The sequence below is a fragment of the Erythrolamprus reginae genome, chromosome 9 (genome assembly GCF_031021105.1).
Source record: "Erythrolamprus reginae isolate rEryReg1 chromosome 9, rEryReg1.hap1, whole genome shotgun sequence".
In the NCBI taxonomy this organism is placed as follows: Eukaryota; Metazoa; Chordata; class Lepidosauria; order Squamata; family Dipsadidae; genus Erythrolamprus; species Erythrolamprus reginae.
The window spans coordinates 8,400,127-8,424,352 of NC_091958.1; the positions used below are offsets into that span (position 1 = coordinate 8,400,127).

The window sequence follows — 24,226 nt, forward strand, 5'->3', positions numbered from 1 at the left end:
ACCGATCCTGGACCTGCCGCGAAATTGATGAAGCCACTCTACTATTGTGCTGCCTAAGTGGGAGATATCCAGGGGTTTTCCATTTGCAGAAAATGCTGAGCCGCAGGGAAGCTCTCTGATTGCCCTATCGATTCTCAGGATTGTCTCTAAGTGCAGCCGTGTACGGCCCCCACGAGAGCACTTTATATTCCTTTGCAAGCCATTAAACTCTTCTTAAGATTTGGTTTTCTAAAGCAACAGAATTCAACGTTTGAATCTTCAGTCCGTTTCTGGCTGAATCTGAGCCTCACTGAAAAAAGCCTCTAACTAAACAGTAACTCAGTGGGAGGATAGGGGGCCTTTTCCAAGCCACTAGAATGGAAAGTTTAGTTTAGTTTATTTAGATTTTTATGCCGTCCCTCTCCAAAGACTTGGGGCGGCTAACAACAATAAAAAACAATGTAACAAATCTAATATTAAAAAGTAATCTAAAAAAACCCCAATTTAAGAGACCAATCATACCAACAAACATACCATGTATAAATTCTATAAGCCTAGGGGGACGGGAGAAAAACATTTCGATTCCCCCATGCCTGACGACAGAGGTGGGTTTTAAGGAGCTTGCGAAAGGCAAGGAGGGTGGGGGCAACTCTGATATCTGCGGGGAGCTGGTTCCAGAGGGTCGGGGCCGCCACAGAGAAGGCTCTTCTCCTGGGTCCCGCCAAATGACATTGTTTAGTCGACGGGACCCGGAGAATGCCAACTCTGTGGGACCTAACCGGTCGCTGGGATTCGTGTGGCAGAAGGCGGTCCCGGAGATATTCTGGTCTGGTGCCATGAAGGGCTTTATAGGTCATAACCAACACTTTGAATTGTGACCGGAAATTGATCGGCAACCAATGCAGACTGCGGAGTGTTGGTGTAACATGGGCATGCCTCGGGAAGCCCATGATTGCTCTCGCAGCTGCATTCTGCATGATCTGAAGTTTCCAAACACTTTTCAAAGGTAGCCCCATGTAGAGAGCATTACAGTAGTCGAGCCTCGAGGTGATGAGGGCATGAGTGACTGTGAGCAGTGAGTTCCGGTCCAGATAGGGCCGCAACTGGTGCACCAGATGAACCTGGGCAAACGCCCCCCTCGCCACAGCTGAATGATATTTCTCTAATGTGAGCTGTGGATCGAGGAGGACGCCCAAGTTGCGGACCCTCTCTGAGGGAGTCAGTAATTCCCCCCCCCCATGGTTATGGATGGACAGATGGGATTGTCCTTGGGAGGCAGAACCCACAGCCACTCCATCTTATCCGCGTTGAGCTTGAGTCTGTTGACACCCATCCAGGCCCCAACAGCCTCCAGGCACCGGCACATCACTTCCACTGCTTCGTTGACTGGACATGGGGTGGAGATGTATAACTGGGTATCATCCGCATAGTGATGATACCTCACCCCATGCCCTGTGCCCTGTCAGCGTCGGTAATGAAAACCAACAAGCTCAGAGAGCACCGAGTTCAACCCCGACCTACAGTTATTTGCTTCTATCAATCCAAGACAACTATTGAGCAACTCATTCTTACTTTCCTTTCAGTTTTAGGATCTTGAATAACGAAAACTCAAACCATTTCCTTATGTTTAACTATGCACTGCGATGGTTTGCATTGAGGACAGATATTCTCATGAACTTCATGACGTTCATTGTCGCCTTGTGTGTGGTCCACAGCCATTCTTCTGTCAGTACTGCAGAAAAGGGCTTGGCTCTATCTTATTCTCTCCAGGTAAAAAATTAGTGGGTAGAATCTTCAAGTAACTCACCCTTCATTTTCTGACTGTAGACGGGATCTTGACTTGTGTGACATTACCGTAGTTTTCAGATTATATGATGCACTGAAGTATAAGACACACCTTACTTTTGGGGAGGGAGAGGGGAAAAAATCTACCTACCAGGTATTTATCTGGCTAGTGTCCTTAATCTCATCAACTTCAACAGGTTATTTTAGCCCCTGGTTAGGGCTGAAAAAAACCTTTTTCACAGGGAGCAGGCATGAAAAGAAGCCTGCAAAGTCTTAAGGCAGGTAAAACTGCTTCAGAGGGAGTAGGAATAAAAATAAATGCTGCAAGCTAGGAAGAGTGTTCGCACCGCGTTAGGGCTGAAAAAAATCTTTTTCAGAGGGAGTAGTAATGAAAACAAACCTGCAAAAACTTAGGACTGGGAAAAAAACCTTCTTCAGAGGGAGTAGGAAGCCCGGAAGATCATTAGCACCTAGTTAGGGCTGGAAAAAAGAAGCTTTGAAGAAGCTACATTTGATGTATAAGACGAACCCAAATTTTCGCCTCTTTTAGAGAGGAAAAAGGTGCATCTTATACTCCGAAAAATACGGTAATAGCATTGATAAAATTGGATGCACCATGTGTGAATGGATATTGTCAAGCACCTGGGAAATCAGGAGATTTAGTCAATTTAAACAAGTATACAGAAGGAAAAGGGGGAACATGATCGAAACATTTAAATATGTTAAAGGGTTAAATAAGGTTCAGGAGGGAAGTGTTTTTAATAGGAAAGTGAACACAAGAACAAGGGGGCACAATCTGAGGTTAGTTGGGGGAAAGATCAAAAGCAACATGAGAAAATATTATTTTACTGAAAGAGTAGTAGATGCTTGGAACAAACTTCCAGCAGACGTGGTAGATAAATCCACAGTAACTGAATTTAAAGATGCCTGGGATAAACATATATCCATTGTAAGATAAAATACAGGAAATAGTATAAGGGCAGACTAGATGGACCATGAGGTCTTTTTCTGCTGTCAGTCTTCTATGTTTCTATGTATAAAGCTTTATTGGAAGTTCTCTACAAGAGTCTGGTCAAGTGACCATTAAGGGAAATGCATGGGGGTTAAGAATAGCAAAGAATTCAAGGAGGACTAGACTTAGATCTCTTGTGGGCATGAAAGGATTCTTGAAGTGATGGATTTGATTCTATCAGGCTCAGCCTGGTCATCTTCTACATCTATCTTTCTCATCATCCAACATGTTCAGGAGAGTGAGAATCTACTGACACATAAACACACACACACAGGGAGAGGGAGATTTGTAACTGTAGGCTGTCCTTGACTTACGACACAGTTGGTACCAGAAGTTCCATTGCTAAGCGATGTAGTCATTGAGTCATGCCCGATTTTACAACCTTTGTTGTCACAGTTGTTAAGCAAATACAGCTTCCCTTATGCTTCTTTGTATATGTAGCACCAGGGAGCAAATAAAAAGAACAGTCACCATGTGCTTTACAGCTCAACTGGTCTACTGTAACAGGAAACAGGAAAATCTACTTAGAACAAAAGAGCATAAAGTAGATACCATAGAGCCAAACTTGTAAATGCTGCCATCTACTGGCTCAGGGGTAAGCAAAGTTGGCTCTTTTATGACATGTGGACTTCAATTCCCAGAATTCCTGAGCTAGCATGATTGGCTTAGGAATTCTGGGAGTTGAAGTCCACAACTCATAGAAGAGCCAACTTTGCCTACCGCTGTACTGGCTCAATACTACTCTAGTTGTTGCATAGAAATACATTTCCAACAATGAGTTCCAGCACTTAAGGATTTTAGAGCATCTAGAAAGGTCACAACTAGCATTCATTTGACCCCAGGATGCTACAACTCTTGTAAACACACACCAATTGCCGAGCACTTGAATCGTAGTCATGGTGACTTAACAAATGTCTCAGCAACAGAAATTTTGGGTTCAATTATGGTCACAAGTCAAAGACTACCTTTGTACCTCCTTCCATAATGAAAGGGCCTAAAATGATTTTTTTTAAAAAAAGCTTTAGGAGAAGGAAATGGCATTGTGGTTTTGTATTGAACTTCAACGCAAATACCTGGACTAGGAATTTTTCCATCCTAAGCTCATCTCATTTTTCGAATGCACACTGCAGCCCCCAAAGTGGATTGTTAAAAAAGTCCACGCAGCAATTGCCTTGTGGAGTTTTCTCCATATGGTGGGTCTCCGGATACCAATTAAAAATAACACACACACAAACACACAAAACAAAAAAAGTAAACTCCTGCAAATCTGATATACTGCCCTCCCCACCTATCACTTTACTACCATCCTGTGAGAGTTGGAAACCTTTATCTCTTATTCAGGGGGACCTGCTCTGTCCTTTAATGCCATGGCTTTATCCTGTCCTGGCCCAAGAATAGGACCAATTTTGTATTGAACAACATATGAATCATGCTTAAAAAATACAAATGGACTAAGCAAAAGATTTGCCACATTTCCAGAAAGGGAATCCCAAATCACATTCAAATGAATTTCAGAACACAAGAAGTTCCATGTTGGATCAGATCTGCATTGATCTAATATTCTGGTTCCATCATAGTGGTTAGAATTTCTTAAACAGGTGATGTATAGCATCCCAGCTATCTTCACTCACAATAGGAGTCTAGTTTTCCATCTCTTCTTATAACTGAAAGTGAGTCAGATGTTGTTCTGTCGAGCTCTCTGGTAGACTCCTCCCAAAAATTCACAGGTACAAATTTCAGACACACACACGTTTTAAAAGTCAAAACAATGTTCTTTAGAATGAAAATTCACTTAACCTAAGCCCTCTTTTGGTATAGCCAAGAGCACTCATCTCCAAACAAACTGGTAATTTGTACAAGTCCCTTATCAGTTCTGTGATACTTAGTTTGCAGCTGTGAGGTAATTCACAGTCCTTCTTCTTTCACAAAGTGAAACACATTTTGCCCTGGTTTAGTTTCAAACCGGGGAAAAATCAGCACACAAAAAGTCAGTCAGTAAAGCAGTCATGAAACACAACGATCAGATAATCCTCCCCAATGGCCAAACCCACAGGCTGCTCTTTATAGCAGCCTCACTAATCACCACAGCCCCACCCAACCACAGGTGGCCTCATTTTCTTTGGTAATAATATCTCAGTTGTTGTTGCCTATGCATCGCTCTCCCCATGCGTGGCTGTATCATTAACTCTTATTCTGAATCCAAGGAGGAGCTAGAAAATTGATCTCCTTCTGAGCTGTCTGCCACACTCTCCTCCTCCCTGTCACTCATGTCTTCTTGGTCAGAGGACCCTTCATCAGCAGATTCCACCGGGGGCAAAACAGGCCTGCAGCATGTGGATGTCTCCCCCACATCCACAGTCCTTGGGGGCAGGAGCTGGGCCAGAGCTAACCACAACAATGTTGGATCAGATCTGCATTGATCCAATATTCTGGTTCTATCATAGTGGTTAGAATTTCTTAAACAGGTGATGTATAGCATCCTAGCTATCTTCACCCACAATAGGAGTCTAATTTTCCATCTCTTCTTATAACTGAAAGTGACTCAGATGTCAAGTAACCTTTGCTATGATTACACATTAGTTTTAAATAATAGGTGAAAGAGATCGGGGGGGGTTGTGTGTGTGCGTGCGTGCGTAGTTCTTTTTCAGGATTTCCCCCCTTAATTTTATTTTTTTAAAATGTCTCTTGGAACAACATCATAAATAACAACAAATTGTATGAGCTTCACTCGAGCCTCAAATTATGGAAATGTTCAACTTCTGAAAATTCCAATCTCTAACTGAAGTTACTATGATACCCTAACACAGTGGTTCTCAACCTGGGGGTTGGGACCCCTTTAGGGGTCGAACGACTGTTTCACAGGGGTCGTCTAAGACCATGGGAAAAGACAAATTTCCCATGGTGTTAGGAACTAAAACTTCCATTCTAGCATCTTGAAACATATTTTTACAATCCGACCAGTCAGGCGTTTACAGTGGGGGTGTCCCTCTGACCTTCCTACCAATCAGCATAAAGCTGTGTTGGGAGAATTGGCGCTAGACTTATGGTTGGGGGTCACCACAACATGAGGAACACTATTAAGAGATCGCAGCATTAGAAAGGTTGGAAACCACTGCCCTAACAGCAGGGTTGGGTTCTTCCTGGTTTGGATCGGTTCGCCCAAACCGATAGAAACCCACTGGTGATGTCATGAAAGCAAGTAGGATGCTTGGCTGCATAGCTAGAGGTATAATAAGCAGGAAGAGGGAGATTATGATCCCGCTATATAGAATGCTGGTGAGACCACATTTGGAATACTGTGTTCAGTTCTGGAGACCTCACCTACAAAAAGATATTGACAAAATTGAACGGGTCCAAAGACGGGCTACAAGAATGGTGGAAGGTCTTAAGCATAAAACGTATCAGGAAAGACTTCATGAACTCCATCTGTATAGTCTGGAGGACAGAAGGAAAAGGGGGGACATGATCAAAACATTTAAATATATTAAAGGGTTAAATAAGGTCCAGGAGGGAAGTGTTTTTAATAGGAAAGTGAACACAAGAACAATGGGACACAATCTGAAGTTAGTTGGGGGAAAGATCAAAAGCAACATGAGAAAATATTATTTTACTGAAAGAGTAGTAGATCCTTGGAACAAACTTCCAGCAGACGTGGTAGATAAATCCACAGTAACTGAATTTAAACATGCCTGGGATAAACATATATCCATCCTAAGATAAAATACAGAAAATAGTATAAGAGCAGACTAGATGGACCATGAGGTCTTTTTCTGCCGTCAGACTTCTATGTTTCTATGTTTCTATGAACTGGATCTTTAATTTTTTTTCCCAGCTTGTGAAATGGTATTTTGTGAGTGGTAACTTCCAAGAGACTTATCCTTCATGGATTTCTCTAATCTCCTTTTAAATCCATTCCTGATTTATTTATTGAGGCCACATATGTATGCCGCCTACTCATGCAAGTCTAAAGCACTATAGCTGCTTGTACCAGATGCTTTTGGAACTGTGCTGGAACTGATTGGATCTGTCCCTTCAAAAGATCTCTCCGCAGAGTAAAAATTCCTGTTCTCACTTTCCCCATTGCTGTTGTTGTTTTTTCCCCTAGCTAAGTGGACTTCTTCAAATATGCGTGAGATCGTGCATTGAAGTTCAAGCCAGATTCATTTCAGTGGAGCAGATAACAGAATACATCGTGGTAAGAAAGCTTCTCCACCAGAGGAATGAATGTTGAGATTTCCATTTTCTTTTTTCATGCAACCCCAAACACAAAAAATAATATTTGCAGAAAGCCAGAACACGAAGGCATAAATCGATAGAAGTTGTTGACATGGTTGAAGCGCTAGTGTAAATACAGTATCGAGTTGGCATTTGCTAGTTTATGAATCTAATTTTTCCATCTCTTCTTATAACTGAAAGTGACTCAGATGTCAAGTATCCTTGGCTATAATTACACAAAATGTTAGTTTGGAATAATAGGTGAAAGAGATCTGCTTTATTTTTGGCGTTTGTGTGTGGTTCTTTTTCAGAAATTTATCCCCCCAATTTTACTTTTAAAATGTCTCTTGGAACAATGCCATAAATGACAACAAATTCTAGGAGCTTTGCTTGAGCCTCAAATGTTCAATTTCTGGAAATTCCAATCTCTAACTGAAGATGCTATGATACCCTAACAGAAAAGTAGCAATAACCTTGAGAAACAAAAGGGGAAAGGCCCAAATAAAAAAATGGGTCAAACAAAATAAATAAAACAGAAATGTAAATTAAGAAAGCACCTCATTTTTGATACTCCCTACTTTTCTTGAAGATAAAAGAAAAGAGAACATGCATTCAGATTTGCACACAGGCAGTCCTTGACTTACGACCCACAATTGAGCATCTCAAACATTAACACCCTTGAAAATGGCCAAAGATATTTCACCAGAAGAGCCCTTCACTCCTCCACTCGAAACAGAATACCCTACGAGACTAGACTTTCAATCCTGGGCCTAGAAAGTTTAAAACTAAGACGCCTTAAACAAGATCTAAGTATTGCCCACAAGATCATATGCTGCAACGTCCTGCCTGTCGGCGACCACTTCATCTTCAACCACAACAACACAAGAGCACACAACAGATTTAAACTTAATATTAACCGCTCCAAACTTGACTGTAAAAAATACGACAACCAAGTTGTCGAAGCATGGAACTCATTACCGTACTCCATAGTGTCATCCCCAAACCCCCAACACTTTACCCTTGGATTATCCATGGTTGACCTATCCAGATTCCTAAGAGGTCAGTAAGGGGCGAGTACAAGTGCACTAGAGTGCCTTCCGTCCCCTGTCCTATTGCTCTCCTATATCTCCTATACCTTTCTTCTATTCCTATATCTCTTCTTCTATTCTTTCATTGATATATTCTATTACTATACCTTCTTTTCTATTCTTTCTTAGATATATTTTACTATGAGTATCTCCTCTATAACCTTCATCATGTATTTTACTATGTGTATACCCACTAAAACCCTCATTGTGTATTGGACAAAATCAATCAATCAATAAATAAAATTAAAAAATTAAGTTGCTAAATGAGACATTTGTTAAGTGAATTTTGCCCCAGGTTACGACTTGTCGTCCCACCAAGGTTAAGTGAATCACTGCAGTTGATAAGTTAGTAACTGGGTTGGTAAGTGGTTTCCCCATTAACTTTGCTTGTCAAAAGGTTGCCAAAAAACCTGATCACATGATCCCAGGACACTCCAACCATCATAAATATGAGTCAGTCCCCAAGCATCTGAATTTGGACCACATGGATATGGAGATGTTGCAACAGTCGTAACTATGAAAAATGTCATGTTTTTATTTATTTATTTATTTGTTTGTTTGTTTGTTTGTTTATTTTATTATTTATTTATTTATTTATTTATTTATTTGTTTGTTTGTTTGTTTGTATGCTGCCCCTCTCCGTAAACTCGGAGCGGCTAACAACAGCAAAAAGACAATATGAACAAATCTAATATTAAAAGTAATGTTAAAAAAAACCCAATTTAAGAAACCAATCATACATACAGACATACCATGCATAAATTTTATAAGCCTAGGGGGAAGGGAATATTTCAATTCCCCCATGCCTGACAACAGAGGTGGGTTTTAAGGAGCTTACGAAAGGCAAGGAGGTTGGGGGCAACTCTGATATCTGGGGGGAGTTGATTCCAGAGGGTTCGGGCCACCACAGAGAAGGCTCTTCCAGTGGGTCCCGCCAAATGACATTGTTTAGTCGACGGGACCCGGAGAAGGCCAACTCTGTGGGACCTAACTGGTCGCTGGGATTCGTGCAGCAGAAGACAGTCCCAGAGATATTCTGGTCCAATGCCATGAAGGGCAGTTGTAACTTTGAATAGTCATTAAATGTATTGTTGTAAATCAAGGACTACCTATTGTTCTGTTATGGTAATCTTATAATAAAAATAGCATTAGCATTCATAATTTTGGTTGCGGTCTACCCCAAAAGGCTGACAGATATGGATTCCAGATTCCGTTTCTTTGTTTCTTTCAGAAATGCACCCCTGAGGGCTCAGAGACCCCTCCAGTGGTCACTCCTCCTTCAGGCTGGCCTGATCAAGGGGAAATCATTTTTAAGAACTATCAGATGAAATACCGAGAAAATGGTCCCATTGTACTCCATGACATCAACGTACACATTCATGCTAAAGAAAAAATTGGGATCATTGGCCGGACAGGTTCAGGTATAATCTATTCTGTCGATTGCTTTATATGTTGTACACATAATGAAATGTCTGTTTCTTTATGATTTACTCAAATATGGGAATAAATGGGGAGGCATTGTGAAGACCAAGAAAGTGAATTTTGACCTGACCAGTGGAGACCATACATTGAACAATTAAAAAAAACACACACACACACACACACACACACACACATAATTTTATCCTAGATACAGTTCTTACTTTTGCCAAAGAAAACTATGCTATCCCAATGGTATGTGAGAATGACTTTGGGAGACAGAGATTAAGTAATGGTCAGATGAGACAGGTGAGTCCTCAGAATATGTGGGAACATGGCAAATATCTCAGAGCGGACCCTGTTTATTTTCTTGGATTGTATAGGTGAGATAGGGAGAAATATATTTTCAGACTTGCCAGATTCTGTTTTACGGTAAAGTAGTGCTGGCACTCCTAATTTTGCTTCTTCCTGGACTGTCTTCCCAGGCTAACATCAACCTTGCAGTTGGTCAGTCTACAAAGAGGGGATGGGAATGAACAGTTCCTGCAGGCCACCCATTCAATTTAGCACAGTTTTCCTGGGGGGGGGAAATGATTATAATGTTTAGTGGTTTCAATTGTAGGCTCCCTAAGGACATCTCAGGGACCGCCTTCTGCTGCACAAATCCCAGTGACCAGTTAGGTCCTTCAGAGTGGGCCTTCTCCGGGTCCCGTCAACAAAACAATGTCGTTTGGCGGGGCCCAGGGGAAGAGCCTTCTCTGTGGCGGCCCCAGCCCTCTGGAGCCAACTCCCCCCGGAGATTAGAATTGTTCCCACCCTCCTCGCCTTTCGTAAGCTCCTTAAAACCCACCTCTGCCGTCAGGCATGGGGGAACTGAGATATTCTTTCCCCCTAGGCCTTTACAATTTATGCATGGTATGTTTGTTTGTATGTATGTTTGGTTTTACAATAAGGGTTTTTCAGTTGTTTTAGTATTGGATTTACATGCTGTTTTTTATTACTGTTGTTAGCCGCCCGAGTGTACGGAGAGGGGCGGCATACAAATCCAATAAATAAATAAATAAATTTCCTTCTTACTAACCATGGAAGTAGTGACAGCGGGACTTACGCAAATGTGAATACAGCTAGAAGGCATTATGGGTAATGGATGTGAAGTCAATGGGACCAATGCCACCAGAAGCCCTCAGTCTACGGAGAGGGGAGGCATACAAATCTAATAAATAATAATAATAATATTCAACTGAATTTTTTTTTTTTGAAATAGCTTCCTAGATAAATTGTTGTGTAAAAATGTTTGCATCAACCAACCATTTCCTACACCACAGTTATTAATCAATACTTATTTTAGGATGTCTCCTTTCAAGTTAGTTTTGTTAACACAAAACCATTGGAATAATCATATACTGTATATGATTACATGCATGCAGAATTTTATATAATGATGTACAAGCTTCCCCTAGTTACACAAGCCTTATATCTTATTCCCCACAACCAAAAGCATTTCCCCTCAACCATATAACAAAATGTCCTACCTGTTAACGACTACTTCACCTTCACCTTCAACTGCAACAACATACGAGCACAAAATCGATTTAAACTAAATGTCAACCGCTCCAAACTTGAGTGCAAAAAATACAACTTCAGCAACAGAGTAATCAACGCCTGGAATGCTCTACCTGATCCTGTGGTTTCTACTCCTAACCCCAAAACCTTTAACCTTAGGCTACCTACAGTTGACCTCTCCCCCTTTCTAAGAGGTCTGTAAAGGGCATACATAAGCGGACCACTGTGCCTACCGTCCCTGTCCTATTGTCTTCTTTTGTTACTTTTTATCATTACTTATCTAATGTTTAATTTGTACAAATTATCACCCTATAATTGTTTAACAAAATAAAATAAAAATAAAACAATGGAAATAATTTGAATTAAGCTGAATTTATCAGATTCAGTTTGAATCCATTTTGCTCTTAACTGTTGAAATGATGATATTTGGGGCCAGTTGCACTTTTACAAACCTTCAAACAAATTTCTCCTGTTGTTCAGGTTTATGATTGAGTCTCTCTCTCTCCCTCTCTCTCACTTCTCTCCTTTCTCTCCTCTCTCTCCTTCTGTCTCTTTCTCCTTCTCCTCTCTCCTTCTCTCTCTCTCTTTTCCCTCTCCCTCTCCCTCCACGCCCCCTCTCTCTTTCCCCAATTTTCTGCTATTTTTTCTGTGCTCTTGCTGTACTTTTTCTAGTGCAGGGATCTCCAAACTTGACAACTTTAAGACTTCTGGACTTCAACTCCAAGAATTCCCCAGGCAGAATTCTGGGGCTTGAAGTCCACATTTCTTCAAGTTGCCTTGGTTGAAGACCCCTGTTCTAGTGAAAATTTAAAAGGGAGGAGAGTTTGGGCAATGCATCACCTCGAGGTTCGAATACTGCAATGGGCTACCCTTGAAAAGTGTTCGGAAACTTCAGATCGTGCAGAATGTGGCCGCGAGAGCTATCGTGGGGCTCCCTAGATTCGCCCACGTTTCTGCAACACTCTGTGGCCTGCACTGGCTGCCGATCGGTTTCCGGTCACACTTCAAAGTGTTGGTCATGACCTTTAAAGCCCTACATGGCATTGGACCAGAATACATCTGGAACCGCCTTCTACCGCATGAATCCCAGTGGCCGATAAGGTCCCACAGAGTTGGCCTTCTCTGGGTCCCGTTGACCAAACAATGTCGTTTGGCGGGCCCCTGGGAAAGAGCCTTCTCTGTGGCGGCCCCGGCTCTCTGGAATCAACTCCCCCCAGAGATTAGAATAGCCCCCACCCTCCTTGTCTTTCGCAAATTACTCAAGACCCATCTTTATCGCCAGGCATGGGGGAACTGAGACATCCTCCCCCAGGCTTTTATATTTTATGTTTGGTATGTATGTATTGTATAGTTTTTAAATTGTTGGGGTTTTAGATATGTTTTATTTTAATATTAGATTTGTCTCACTGCTATATTGTTTTTGTATCACTGTTGTGAGCCGCCCCGAGTCTTTGGAGAGGGGCGGCATACAAATCTAATAAATAATAATAATAATCCTGGAATTCGCAGAAGTAGAAGTAAATATTCCCTCTTCCAAAAAAATATTCCTGATGACAGATAAAAAATGCTCTTATTTTCTTCCAGGAGAATGTGAGTTTCTTCAAGGTCACCTTGCCTTTTAGAGAGAGACCTGCACAAATTTCCATCATGGAATAATCCAACCTTGAAAGTATAGATGGCTCTTAACTCAAAACAGATCCATTCTGAGGTTGGACCCAGCCTGCTTGAAGATCGGGAGGTTGTTTCATCAAATAATTCTCCACATCCAATTTCTCCTTTCTAATCCTAGAAGCACAAAGAGACTGTCCCAAAAGGTTTAGTGCCATTTCTTTAAGCTTTGAAAGCTCAACGCTGCACTAAAATGTGAAGCTTTGAAAGCTTAAACCTGCACTGAGACTTTTGGGACACTGTTGTAAAATATAAAGAGCAGCCAAAATTCTCTTTCTCTTTCTAGAAATCCTAGATTTCCAAAAAAAAAAAATATTAATTCTTGGCTCTCAGATGTTGGCATCCTTGGCCAGGCATAATGATGGAAAAACTCCTTTTTGAAAAAAATGACCCAGGTTGGCATTGTTCAAATCTTGCAGGAAAGTCCTCTTTAGGAGTCGCTCTGTTTCGACTCGTGGAACCGACATCTGGCACGATCATCATTGATGGCATCGACTACTGCAATATTAGCCTGGAATCTTTACGTTCACAGCTGTCCATCATTCCGCAAGAACCTGTTTTGTTTGTAGGTACAATAAGGTAGCTGTTGCAATTATCCATTAACCTTTCCGGCCATTTTTGGGAGTGGGTGGTGGGGTGGTGGCTCAGTAATTAAGACACCAATCTTGTCAGTGGGGTCAGATGTTGAAAGCCACCTAGGGCCTGTTGTACCTCCAGAGGTGCTCATGAGTGTTCTGCCTGACTGGGATCAGGCGATTAGTAACAGTCCAAGGAAAAGAAATCAAACACACACGTGCTTTTCTAATCAGCCAACTTGTACTTGTATTAAACAAACAAAAAAGGGTTAACCAAAACAGTCCTTGTTGTCAGGAATAAACTATAGCGCAAGGCTTAAATCAGCCAAATACAAAGCACAGGAAAAAGCAAACAAAGACAACCTGCATGGAGCAGAAATGTTTCAGGAGTCCTTTGGATCTTGGAGTCCCGAGAGCAAACAGCTAGTCTCAGAGGTTTCACCTCCCACGTGCCTGAAAAGGCTGGGTTGAAATCCAAAGGCACGGAACAGAAGCTTCAGAGCAGGAACCACAAAATCAAACAGATAAACAGCCACAGTTTGCCTTTTGCCTCTGTTCCCTTTTATACCTTTAGCCCTCATTAAGGGAACCACACCCAGCCCTCAGTATAAGAACCACACCCAGCCCAGGTGCTACTCTGATCACCGGTAATAGTCCTTTAATTGAGCCCTCCTTTGCATGGCTCTCCGGCTACGCATGTCTATGAGCTGGTCTGCAGCGGAATCCAAGGAAGATAGACTGTCTGAGTGGCTGCCTGCCAAATCCCCTGGGCTGTCTGCTGGGTCCTGCATGCTGTCTGCCAACTCCTCTGAACCAGTGGCCTCATCCTCATGGCTGTCTGCCACGTCTTCCTGGCTGTCAGCCAGACTTTCATACTCACTTTGTGCTGCATCTCTCCCATCTGTGGGAGCAACGGCTGGCCCAAGCCCAAACACAACAATGAGTGACTCAGGAGAAGAGGCGGAGCCTCTTCTTGATGCCAGAGTACGCAGAAGTGTCAGAAGGCACGAGTGACTGAGCAGGAGGAGGTCTCTGCATGAATAGACCACGACTTTGGGGTATTTAAAGGTTAGTCTTATGACAAGCGAATGCGGAAGTCAACTTTCAAATGCGAGCAATGAGTGTTTGGATTTGGCTCTTGGATTGTTTATGTGAATTACAAACTAAAAAGTTGACATCTGGACATCCTGCCAACTCAGAGTGAGTCATGTTAATTAGAGATTGGATCAAAGAGAACTTTGGCTTTATGTTTGATTTTAATGAATAGCTGATACAAACGGACTTATTTCTTGCTTTGCTGATACATTTTACACAGTTAAAACTTTCTGATACTAAATTATTAGAATTACATGCTTAAATCTTGTCAAAGCCGTGTGTGTGTCATTGCTTGGACAGAACAACATCATCATCACTGCGCCGGGTTGGCGCAGCAGATAGAGTGCTGTACTGCAGGCCACTGAAGCTGACTTGTAGATCTGAAGGTCAGCGGTTCAAATCTCATCACCGGCTCAAGGTTGACTCAGTCTTCCATCCTTCCAAGGTGGGTAAAATGAGGACCCGGATTGTGGGGGCAATAGCCTAGCTCTGTTGAAAAAGTGCTATTGCTAACATGTTGTAAGCCGTCCTGAGTCTAAGGAGAAGGGCGGCATAAAAATTGAATAAATAAATAAATAAATAAATAAATAAATAAATAAATAAATAAATAAATAAATAGGCTAGGGGAGTGGCCAATTAGCCCCAAGTCTACTCTCGAGGAGACCTCCTCCTGAGTAACCACTCCTGCCTTTTGGCAGCTCTGCGTGCCCATGCATTAACAATAGGCTCCTCCTCACTGTCCGACTCGGGTGCCAGGCTGATGACGCATAACCACATCAGCCTCTTCTCTGGCGGGATCTGCTACCAGCTGGACGGGCTGCTGGTGGGCCACAACAAGGACTAACTGGAATAGATTTTGTTCCTAGGCGTGTCGGGGTTTCTTTCTAACAGGCCTTGCAATGAATAAAGAGAAGGCAGGATTATTTAGAGTTAATTTCTTCCTCCTGCTTTGTTCTTTTCCAGCACTGAGAAATCTACCGAGTCTTCGGAGAGGGGCGGCATACAAATCTAATAAATTATTATTAATTATTATTATCATCATTATTATTATTTCAAACCTCCCACTCCCGTAGTGTCTCCATATCTCTCTTCGTGGGAATTTTGTTTCATCTTTCCATCACAGCCACACATTCCCTGGGCAAATAAAAGCCAGACCCTGGGTCTGATCAGTGCTGGTTTAACACCTTATGGCAAAGCTACCCAGCGGTTGTGAGTTATAATGACATTGTTGATTAAATTGGGAGAGAGCCAAGACTTGGAACGGACTCCATCCCATGGGCTTATGGGCCTTTCTGCCTCGTTGCTGGCTGGGATGGCAACTCATCCCACACAGTTTTCCTATTATATTGTATGCAAACACAGCCAATAGATCCATCGCCATGTTGAGCCATAAGGCGGCTTATTGAGCTTAACAGCTGGGTGAAGCCAGATCCTCTGGCTAATTCCATGAATAGCACTTAGCAACAGCACTTAGACTTATATGCCACTTTACAGTGCTTTACAGCCCTCTCTAATATGTTTTACAGAGTCAATCTGTTGCCCCCAACAATTTGGGTCCTCATTTTTCCCATCTCAGAAGGATGGAAGGCCGAGTCAATCTTGAGCCATCAGGATCAAACTCCTAGCAATGAGCAGAGTTAGCCTGCAAAATAGCACTACTATTTAGACTTATATACCGCTTCACAGTGCTTTACAACCCTTTCTAGGCAGTTTTATAGAGTCAGCCTCTTGCCCCCAACAATCTGCATCCTCATTTTACCCACCTCAGAATAAAATAATCACACGCGCTAGGACAGCCTACAAATGTTAGAGTTGTGTTGTCCTTGAAGTGAACAATTTATTTATTTTGATATCAATTCCTGCCTTGCAGATACAACTTAGATCCTCTCCTTAACCACACTGACCAACAAATTTGGCAAGCTCTGAACCAAACCTTTATGATGAGCAAGGTATGTGGTTTGCGGTTTTTGCGGTTTTTGATAGTAAGTGTGTATCATTATTTGCTGGTTGTAAAAAAAAAAAAGACAGCATGTGGAATGATTAGATCTATAGATAAGTAGAGATGGGGATAAAATAGAAAGATGGATAGAAAGACGATAGATAGATAGATAGATAGATAGATAGATAGATAGATAGATAGATAGATAGATAGATAGTGTTCTGTCTGGGTTCCCCCAGACCTCAACACCAACTGGAAAAAACAGCCAGACACTCTGGTAAAAGCCAAAAGTACTTTATAGCTGGAAAAAATAAACACAGAGGAAAACCTGTTCTTCCCAACAGACAGGCTATAATACTTTACAGCAGAGTCCTGATGTACAGACAATACAGCAAGCTTCTTGCTGGCACACCCACCCCAAGGTTACAGTAGTCCAAGGCACAAACCAGGATTCCAAGACGCCAAAGTTCACAGCCAGGTCCCAAAACTCTCAAAGATAAAACTCCACAAGCCAGGAAGGGTGGGTCTGCCTTTTAGCCTTTCCAAAGAGCACCACACCCAAACCCAGCTGTTGCCTCTTTAATGCTGAAAGTACTTAGCCAATTGATCCCTTCTCTGAGTAGCTCTTCTCTGTCGCAGATCAATTATGGCCTGTGCATTTTCCTCTAAGGAATCCAGGCTGCTTGCTGGGGAGAGCTCCCTCTGGGGGGACTCTGGCTGTCCTCCCTCTTCTTCAGCCTGGGATTCCTCCTCCTCGTCTGCCTGCACCTCCTGTTCCTCAGCCTCTCCCTCTGAGCTGGAAACCGACAGAAGATCAGCCATTCCCTGAGGGGCCTTAGACGGAACCACAACAGATAGATAGATAGATAGATAGATAGATAGATAGATAGATAGATAGATAGATAGATAGGTAGGTAGGTAGATAGGTAGATAGGTAGGTAGGTAGGTAGGTATGTAGGCAGGTTGGTAGGTAGGTAGGTAGATATCTAGATAGCTAGATAGCTAGATAGCTAGACAGATAGACAGGCAGACAGACAGGCAGGCAGACAGGCAGACAGACAGACAGACAGGTAGAAGATAGAGAGAGGGATTTATTTATCTATAAAGATACAGGTATAGGTGACAGATAAATAGAGAGATAGAGGTAATATAAATAGAGATGATAGAGATTGAGAGACATAGAAATAGAAATAGAGGTGATAGAGATAAAGTGTGGTGAAATCCAAATTGTTTTACTACTAGTTCTGTGGACCTGGTGTGGTGGGGGTGGTTTGGTGGACATGGCAAGGGAAGGATACTTCAAATTCCCAATTCTCACCCCACTTTGGAGCCATCCAGGGGTGATATTTGCCAGTTCTCCAAACTACTCAAAAATTTCACTACTGGTTTTCCAGAACCTGTCACAATCTGCTGAATTTCACCCCAAGATATAGATGATATAGAGATAGATATGTAGATGGATGGATAGAGATAGAGATAGAGATAGAGATAGAGATAGAGATAGAGATAGAGATAGAGATAGAGATAGAGATAGATAGATAGAGATAGATAGATAGATAGATAGATAAATAGATGATAGATAGATGATTGATAGATAGATAGATAGAGAGAGAGAGAGAGAGAGAGAGAAGGAGGGAGGGAGGGAGAGGGAGAGATAGTTGCAGATACAGACAAAGATTCAAACAAGTTATTCATCACTGGATGCTTTAACACCAATTTTATGAAAACTATTCACATCCTTGAGATACAAACCAAGTCTATCTACCTATTCTATAATATGTCCCCATCCATTCCACTGGAGGTTATGTTGGAAACAGAAGGTGTCCCCAATCCCGAGATGTTGGTTGCACTGCAAAATGTTACACGGGCCATTTCTTTCTTTTTCTCACTCATACTCTCTCTCTCTCCTCTCTTTCTCTCGTCCTCTCCCTCCCTCTCTCTCCTCTCTCTCTCTCCCTCTCTCTTTCTCTCCCCCTCTTTCTCTCTCCTCTCTTTCTCTCTCTCTCCTTCTCTCCCTCTCTCTCCCCCTCTCTCCCCTCTCTTTCTCTCTCCTGTTCCTTTTTCCTGTCTGCCTGCCCTCTCCCTTGCCTGTCACCCAGCATTTGCGTCACTTATCACACGCTCCATTTATATCTGCATCCCTTTTACCCAACAGAGAAGCACCGGTATAATTGTTAAAACCTGTCGCCCGTCTTCAACTATTGTGAGCATCAAAGAGAACGTCTCACTTGAGTGGCATTTTCCTTTTTGTTTTTCCCTCCCCTTCCTTGCTTTAGATTTTGAAACTACCAGGAAAGCTGGAGGCAGAAGTGGACGAAAACGGGGAAAATTTCTCAGTGGGGGAACGACAGCTGCTTTGTTTGGCGAGAGCTCTCCTGCGAAACTCCAAAGTGAGTCCTGCGGCCATCGGACGTGATTCGGGCTGGTCTTGAATACTCAAGAGTTCCCTCAAAGTTTAAAGATTGTTCAGTCTGCATTTCCAGCTGTTCATCAATCAATCAGAATAGAGCTGGAATGGACCTTGGAGGTCGTCTAACATTGTTTTTTGCCTTGGGCAGAGAGCTGACCACAAGACCTCCAGAGACACTGGAGGACAAGAAGCAATGGGTGGAAACTAATCATGAAGAGAAGCAATCTAGAACTAAGGAGAAACTTCCTGATAGTCAAAACAATTCATCAGGGGAATAGCTTGCCTCCAGAAGTTGTGAATGCTCCAACACTGGAAGTTGGATGTTGGATAACCATCTGTCTGAAGTAGTGTAGGGTTTCCTGCCTAAACCGGGGGTTGGACTAGAAGACCTCCAAGGCCACTTCCAACTTCTGTTATGGTCAATTATGAAAGTGGGAGATGATGATGATGATGATGATGATAATGATGATGATAATAATAATAATAATAACAATAATAATAATAAAGATCGCACAGACTGACTACAAGCATAGACATGATGCTGTGGCACAGATGATCCACTGGAACTTGTGCCGGAACTACCATTTACCAGTGGCAAAGAACTGGTGGGATCATAAGCCCGAAAAAGTGGTTGAAAATGAGCAAGCAAAACTACTGTGGGACTTCTGACTTCAGACTGACCGAATTCTGAAGCATAACACACCAGACATCCTGATTGTGGAGAAAAAGAAAGTATGGATCATTGACATCGCAATCCCAGGAGACAGCAGAATTGAGGAGAAGCAGTTAGAGAAATTAGTGAAATACGAAGATCTAAAAATCGAACTGCAACGACTCTGGCATTAGCCAGTGAAAGTGGTCCTAGTGGTACTTGACAGTACCAAAGGATCTCAGGGGACATTTGAAAACCATCGGAATTGACAAAATCTCCATCTGCCAATTGCAAAAGGCCGCTTTACTGGGATCGGCAAACATAATTCGCCGCTACATCATGCAGTCCTAGGTGCTTGGGAAGCGCCCGACTGGTGATGAAATACGAAATCCAGCATAGTGATCTCGTTTGCTGTGTTGTACTGACATAATAATAATAATAATAATAATAATAATAATAATAATAATAATAATAATATGTTTTATTTGTTGTGAGTTGCTCTGAGTTCTTGGAGAGGGGAGGCATACAAATCTAATTAATAATAATAATAATAATAATAATAATAATAATAATAATAATAATATTTAAGAGACTCATTCGAATATTTAAACACTCAGCTTCGGTGATTTGTTTCACCTTGCTCAAATGATGGGCTGTTTATCCTATACTGTAGTTCTGACACGATCGTAGTAATTTTTTCACTTTTTATTTTTTTAATCGGCACACCTGTTGCAGGTCCAACCAATTCTGGTTTAATCCAAGAGACCTAGTTCTCCTCCCTGTGGTTGCTATTCTGCATAGAAAAAGGAAGAGGGCTCTGTTGCTTAAGGGGCCAACCGGCTCCATCTGCATCCAAAATGTCAACTCTACCTGATATTGTTAATAAGGAATCCAAATATTTGTTCGGTTAAATAGGCTCTAAGGGACAACTGGCTTAATCTGTATCTCGGCTTGGCATCCTGCTTTTTTTTTTTTTTCTGTTTCCCAAAATAGCTATTCTGACATTTTGCTGCCTACCTCACCGAAAAGCCCTTAAATCAATAAAATATCATTCTGTGTAAATGTGCAAATATATAGAATAGAATAATAGAATAGAATTATTTATTGGTCAAGTGTGATTGGACACACAAGGAATTTGTCTTTGGTGCACATGCTCTCAGTGTAAAGAAAAGGTAATTTCGTCAAGAATTGTAAGGTACAACATATATTGTTCCCAGGGGAAGAGCCTTCTCTGTGGCGGCCCCACCTCGAGGCTCGACTACTGTAACTTGGGGCTACCTTTGAAAAGTGTTCGGAAACTTCAGATCGTGCAGAATGCAGCTGCGAGAGCAATCACGGGCTTCCCCAAATATGCCCATGTTACACCAACACTCTGCAGTCTGCATTGGTTGCCGATCAGTTTCTGGTTACAATTCAAAGTGTTGGTTATGACCTATAAAGCCATTCATGGCACCGGATCAGATTATCTCAGGGACCGCCTTCTACTGCACGAATCCCAGCGATCAGTTAGGTCCCACAGAGTGGGCCTTCTCCGGGTCCCGTCAACCAAACAATGTCGCTTGGCGGGACCCAGGGGAAGAGCCTTCTCTGTGGCGGCCCCAGTCCTCTGGAACCAACTCCCCCCAGAGATTAGAATAGCCCCCACCCTTCTTGCCTTTCATAGGCTTCTTAAAACCCACCTCTGTCGTCAGGCATGGGGGAACTGAGATATTCTTTCCCCCTAGGCCTATACACTTTATGTATGGTATGTTTGTATGTATGATTGGTTTTAAAATAAGGGTTTTTAGCTGTTTTAGTATTGGATTGTCGCATGTTGTTTTTACCACTGTTGTTAGCCGCCCCGAGTCTGCGGAGAGGGGCGGCATACAAATCCAATAAATCAATAAATCAATCAATATAGAAACATAGAAACATAGAAGACTGACGGCAGAAAAAGACCTCATGGTCCATCTAGTCTGCCCTTATACTATTTCCTGTATTTCATCTTAACAATGGATATATGTTCATCCCAGGCATGTTTCAATTCAGTTACTGTGGATTTACCAACCACATCAGCTGGAAGTTTGTTCCAAGGATCTACCACTCTTTCAGTGAAATAATATTTTCTCACGTTGCTTTTGATCTTTTCCCCAACTAACTTCAGATTGTGTCCCCTTGTTCTTGTGTTCACTTTCCTATTAAAAACACTTCCCTCCTGAACCTTATTTAACCCTTTAACATATTTAAATGTTTCGATCATGTCCCCCATTTTTCTTCTGTCCTCCAGACTATACAGATGGAGTTCATGAAGTCTTTCCTGATACGTTTTATGCTTAAGACCTTCCACCATTCTTGTAGCCCGTCTTTGGACCCATTCAATTTTGTCAATATCTTTTTGTAGGTGAGGTCTCCAGAACTGAACACAGTACTGTATTCCAAATGTGGTCTCACCAGCGCTCTATATAAGGGGATCACAATCTCCCTCTTCCTGCTTGTTATACCTCTAGCTATGCAGCCAAGCATCCTACTTGCTGTTCCTACCACCCGACCACACTGCTCACCCATTTGGAGACTGTCAGAAATCACAACCCCTAAATCCTTCTCTTCTGAAGTTTTTGCTAACACAGAACTGCCAATGCAATACTCAGATTGAGGATTCCTTTTCCCCAAGTGCATTATTTTACATTTGGATTGTCATATGCTATTTACTACTGTTGTTAGCCGCCCCAAGTCTACAGAGAGGGGCGGCATACAAATCCAATAAAATAAAATAAAATAAAATAAATATATTGCCCAACCTGTTCGAAATCCTTCCCGCAGATTATCCTCCTCGACGAAGCCACCGCTTCTATCGACACCGAGACGGATATGCAGATCCAAAAGGCCAACCAAGAAGCATTTGTCAACTGCACCGTTTTGACCATAGCACATCGCCTCAACACCATTAAAGAGTGCGACCGTATTTTGGTGATGGATAAAGGCAAGGTATGGAATCGGGGGTGGGGGGAAAATCCACAGAAGGTTCCGTTCTTCATGTAACCACTGACGTGTTGAACCCTGGGATTATTTTTCAGAAAGGAATTCTTTGGGGTCCTTTTTAACAATAAGTGTTCCTTTTGTGAAAAGGGGAAATAATTCATCTCCCCCCCTCTTAAGTAAACAATATAGGCGAAACTGTGAAGTGCATTTGATCCATAACCAACACCCCTGTAAGCACTCAAATAATACTAGAGGGAAGATAGAAACCGTGAACTAAAACAATCTTAACATGGACTAAAGAGATGGAAAGCTAGCACTGATAAGGTTACCTAGTTGGGTAATGAAAGGTCTGCAAGAAAACAACCAGGTTCAGAAGGCACCAAGGACCCCACGGTTGTCTCCTCCTCCTCCTCCTCATTATTCTTCTTCCTCCTCCCATTCTTCTCCTCCTTCTTTTTCTCCTTCTCCTCCTCCTCCTCCTTCTTCCTCCTCCTCCTTTTCTTTCCACAAACACCACTCCTTGTAGCACTGATAATGGTGCATAGTTGGGTAATGAAACATCTACAAGAAAACAACCAGGTTCAGAAGGCACCAAGGACCCCACGGTTGTCTCCTCCTCCTCCTCATTATTCTTCTTCCTCCTCCCATTCTTCTCCTCCTTCTTTTTCTCCTTCTCCTCCTCCTCCTCCTTCTTCCTCCTCCTCCTTTTCTTTCCACAAACACCACTCCTTGTAGCACTGATAATGGTGCATAGTTGGGTAATGAAACATCTACAAGAAAACAACCAAGCTCAGAGAACACCAAGATCCCCACAGTGATCTCTTCCTCCTCCTCCTCCTCCATCTTCCTCTTCCTCCTCCTCCTTCTTCTCCTTCCTCCTCCTCCTCCCTCCTCCTCCCATTCTTCTCCTCCTCCTCCTCCTCCTCTTCATCCTCCTCCCATTCTTCTCCTCCTTCTTTTTCTCTTTCTCCTCCTCCTCCTTCTTCCTCCTGCTCCTTTCCTTTCCACAAACACCACTCCTTCTAACACTGATAATGTCACATAGCTGGGTAATGAAACATCTACAAGAAAACAACCAAGCTCAGAGAACACCAAGATCCCCACAGTGATCTCTTCCTCCTCCTCCTCCTCCATCTTCCTCCTCCCCCTCCCTCCTCCTCCCATGCTGCTGCTGCTGCTGCTGCTGCTTCTTTCTTCCTTCTTCTTCTTCTTCCTCCTCCTCCTCCTCCTCCTTCTTCTTTCTTCTTCTTCTTCTTTCTTCTTCTTCTTCTTTCTTCTTCTTTCTTCTTCTTCTTCTTCTTCTTTCTTCTTCTTCCTCCTCCTCCTTCTTCTTTCTTCTTCTTCTTCCTTCTTCTTCTTCTTTTTCTTCCTTCTTCTTTTTCTTCCTCCTCCTCCTCCTTTCTTCTTCTTCTTCTTTCTTCTTCTTCTTCCTCTTCTTCTTGTTCTCCTCCTCCTCCTCCTCCTTCTTCCTCCTCCTCCTTTCCTTTCCACAAACATCACTCCTTCTAACACTGACAATGTTACGTAGTTGGGTAATGAAACATCTACAAGAAAACAACCAAGCTCAGAGAACACCAAGGACCCCACAGTGATCTCTTCCTCCCCTCCTCCTCCATCTTCCTCCTCCTCCTCTCCACAAACACCACTCCTTCTAGCAGTGATAATGTTACAGAGTTGGGTAATGAAACATTTACAAGAAAACAACCAAACTCAGAGAACATATTCTCAATCATGCGCCCTGTTTTAAAAAGTATCCTGAAATAAAGGACTCCCCAGAGCAAACCAAATTCACCATAAAGAGCCAGAACAAGTCCACCTTTTTCTCTTATTCTCTGGCTTTATTTAGTTATTATTTATTTATTGGATTT

General features: G+C 42.4%; 1 protein-coding gene across 1 annotated transcript in view; it reads left to right on the plus strand.

Moving 5' to 3' along the window:
• The window catches only part of LOC139172477 (ATP-binding cassette sub-family C member 12-like), an 82,184-nt gene that overhangs the window by 57,208 nt on the left and 750 nt on the right, over positions 1 to 24,226 (plus strand). Inside the window, exons 31-37 of the mRNA XM_070761625.1 lie at positions 1,563 to 1,749; positions 6,882 to 6,971; positions 9,311 to 9,500; positions 13,149 to 13,308; positions 16,270 to 16,348; positions 18,615 to 18,728; positions 22,200 to 22,364. Coding sequence (XP_070617726.1) covers positions 1,563 to 1,749; positions 6,882 to 6,971; positions 9,311 to 9,500; positions 13,149 to 13,308; positions 16,270 to 16,348; positions 18,615 to 18,728; positions 22,200 to 22,364 — 985 coding nt within the window. The remainder of the gene's footprint in view (positions 1 to 1,562; positions 1,750 to 6,881; positions 6,972 to 9,310; positions 9,501 to 13,148; positions 13,309 to 16,269; positions 16,349 to 18,614; positions 18,729 to 22,199; positions 22,365 to 24,226) is intronic.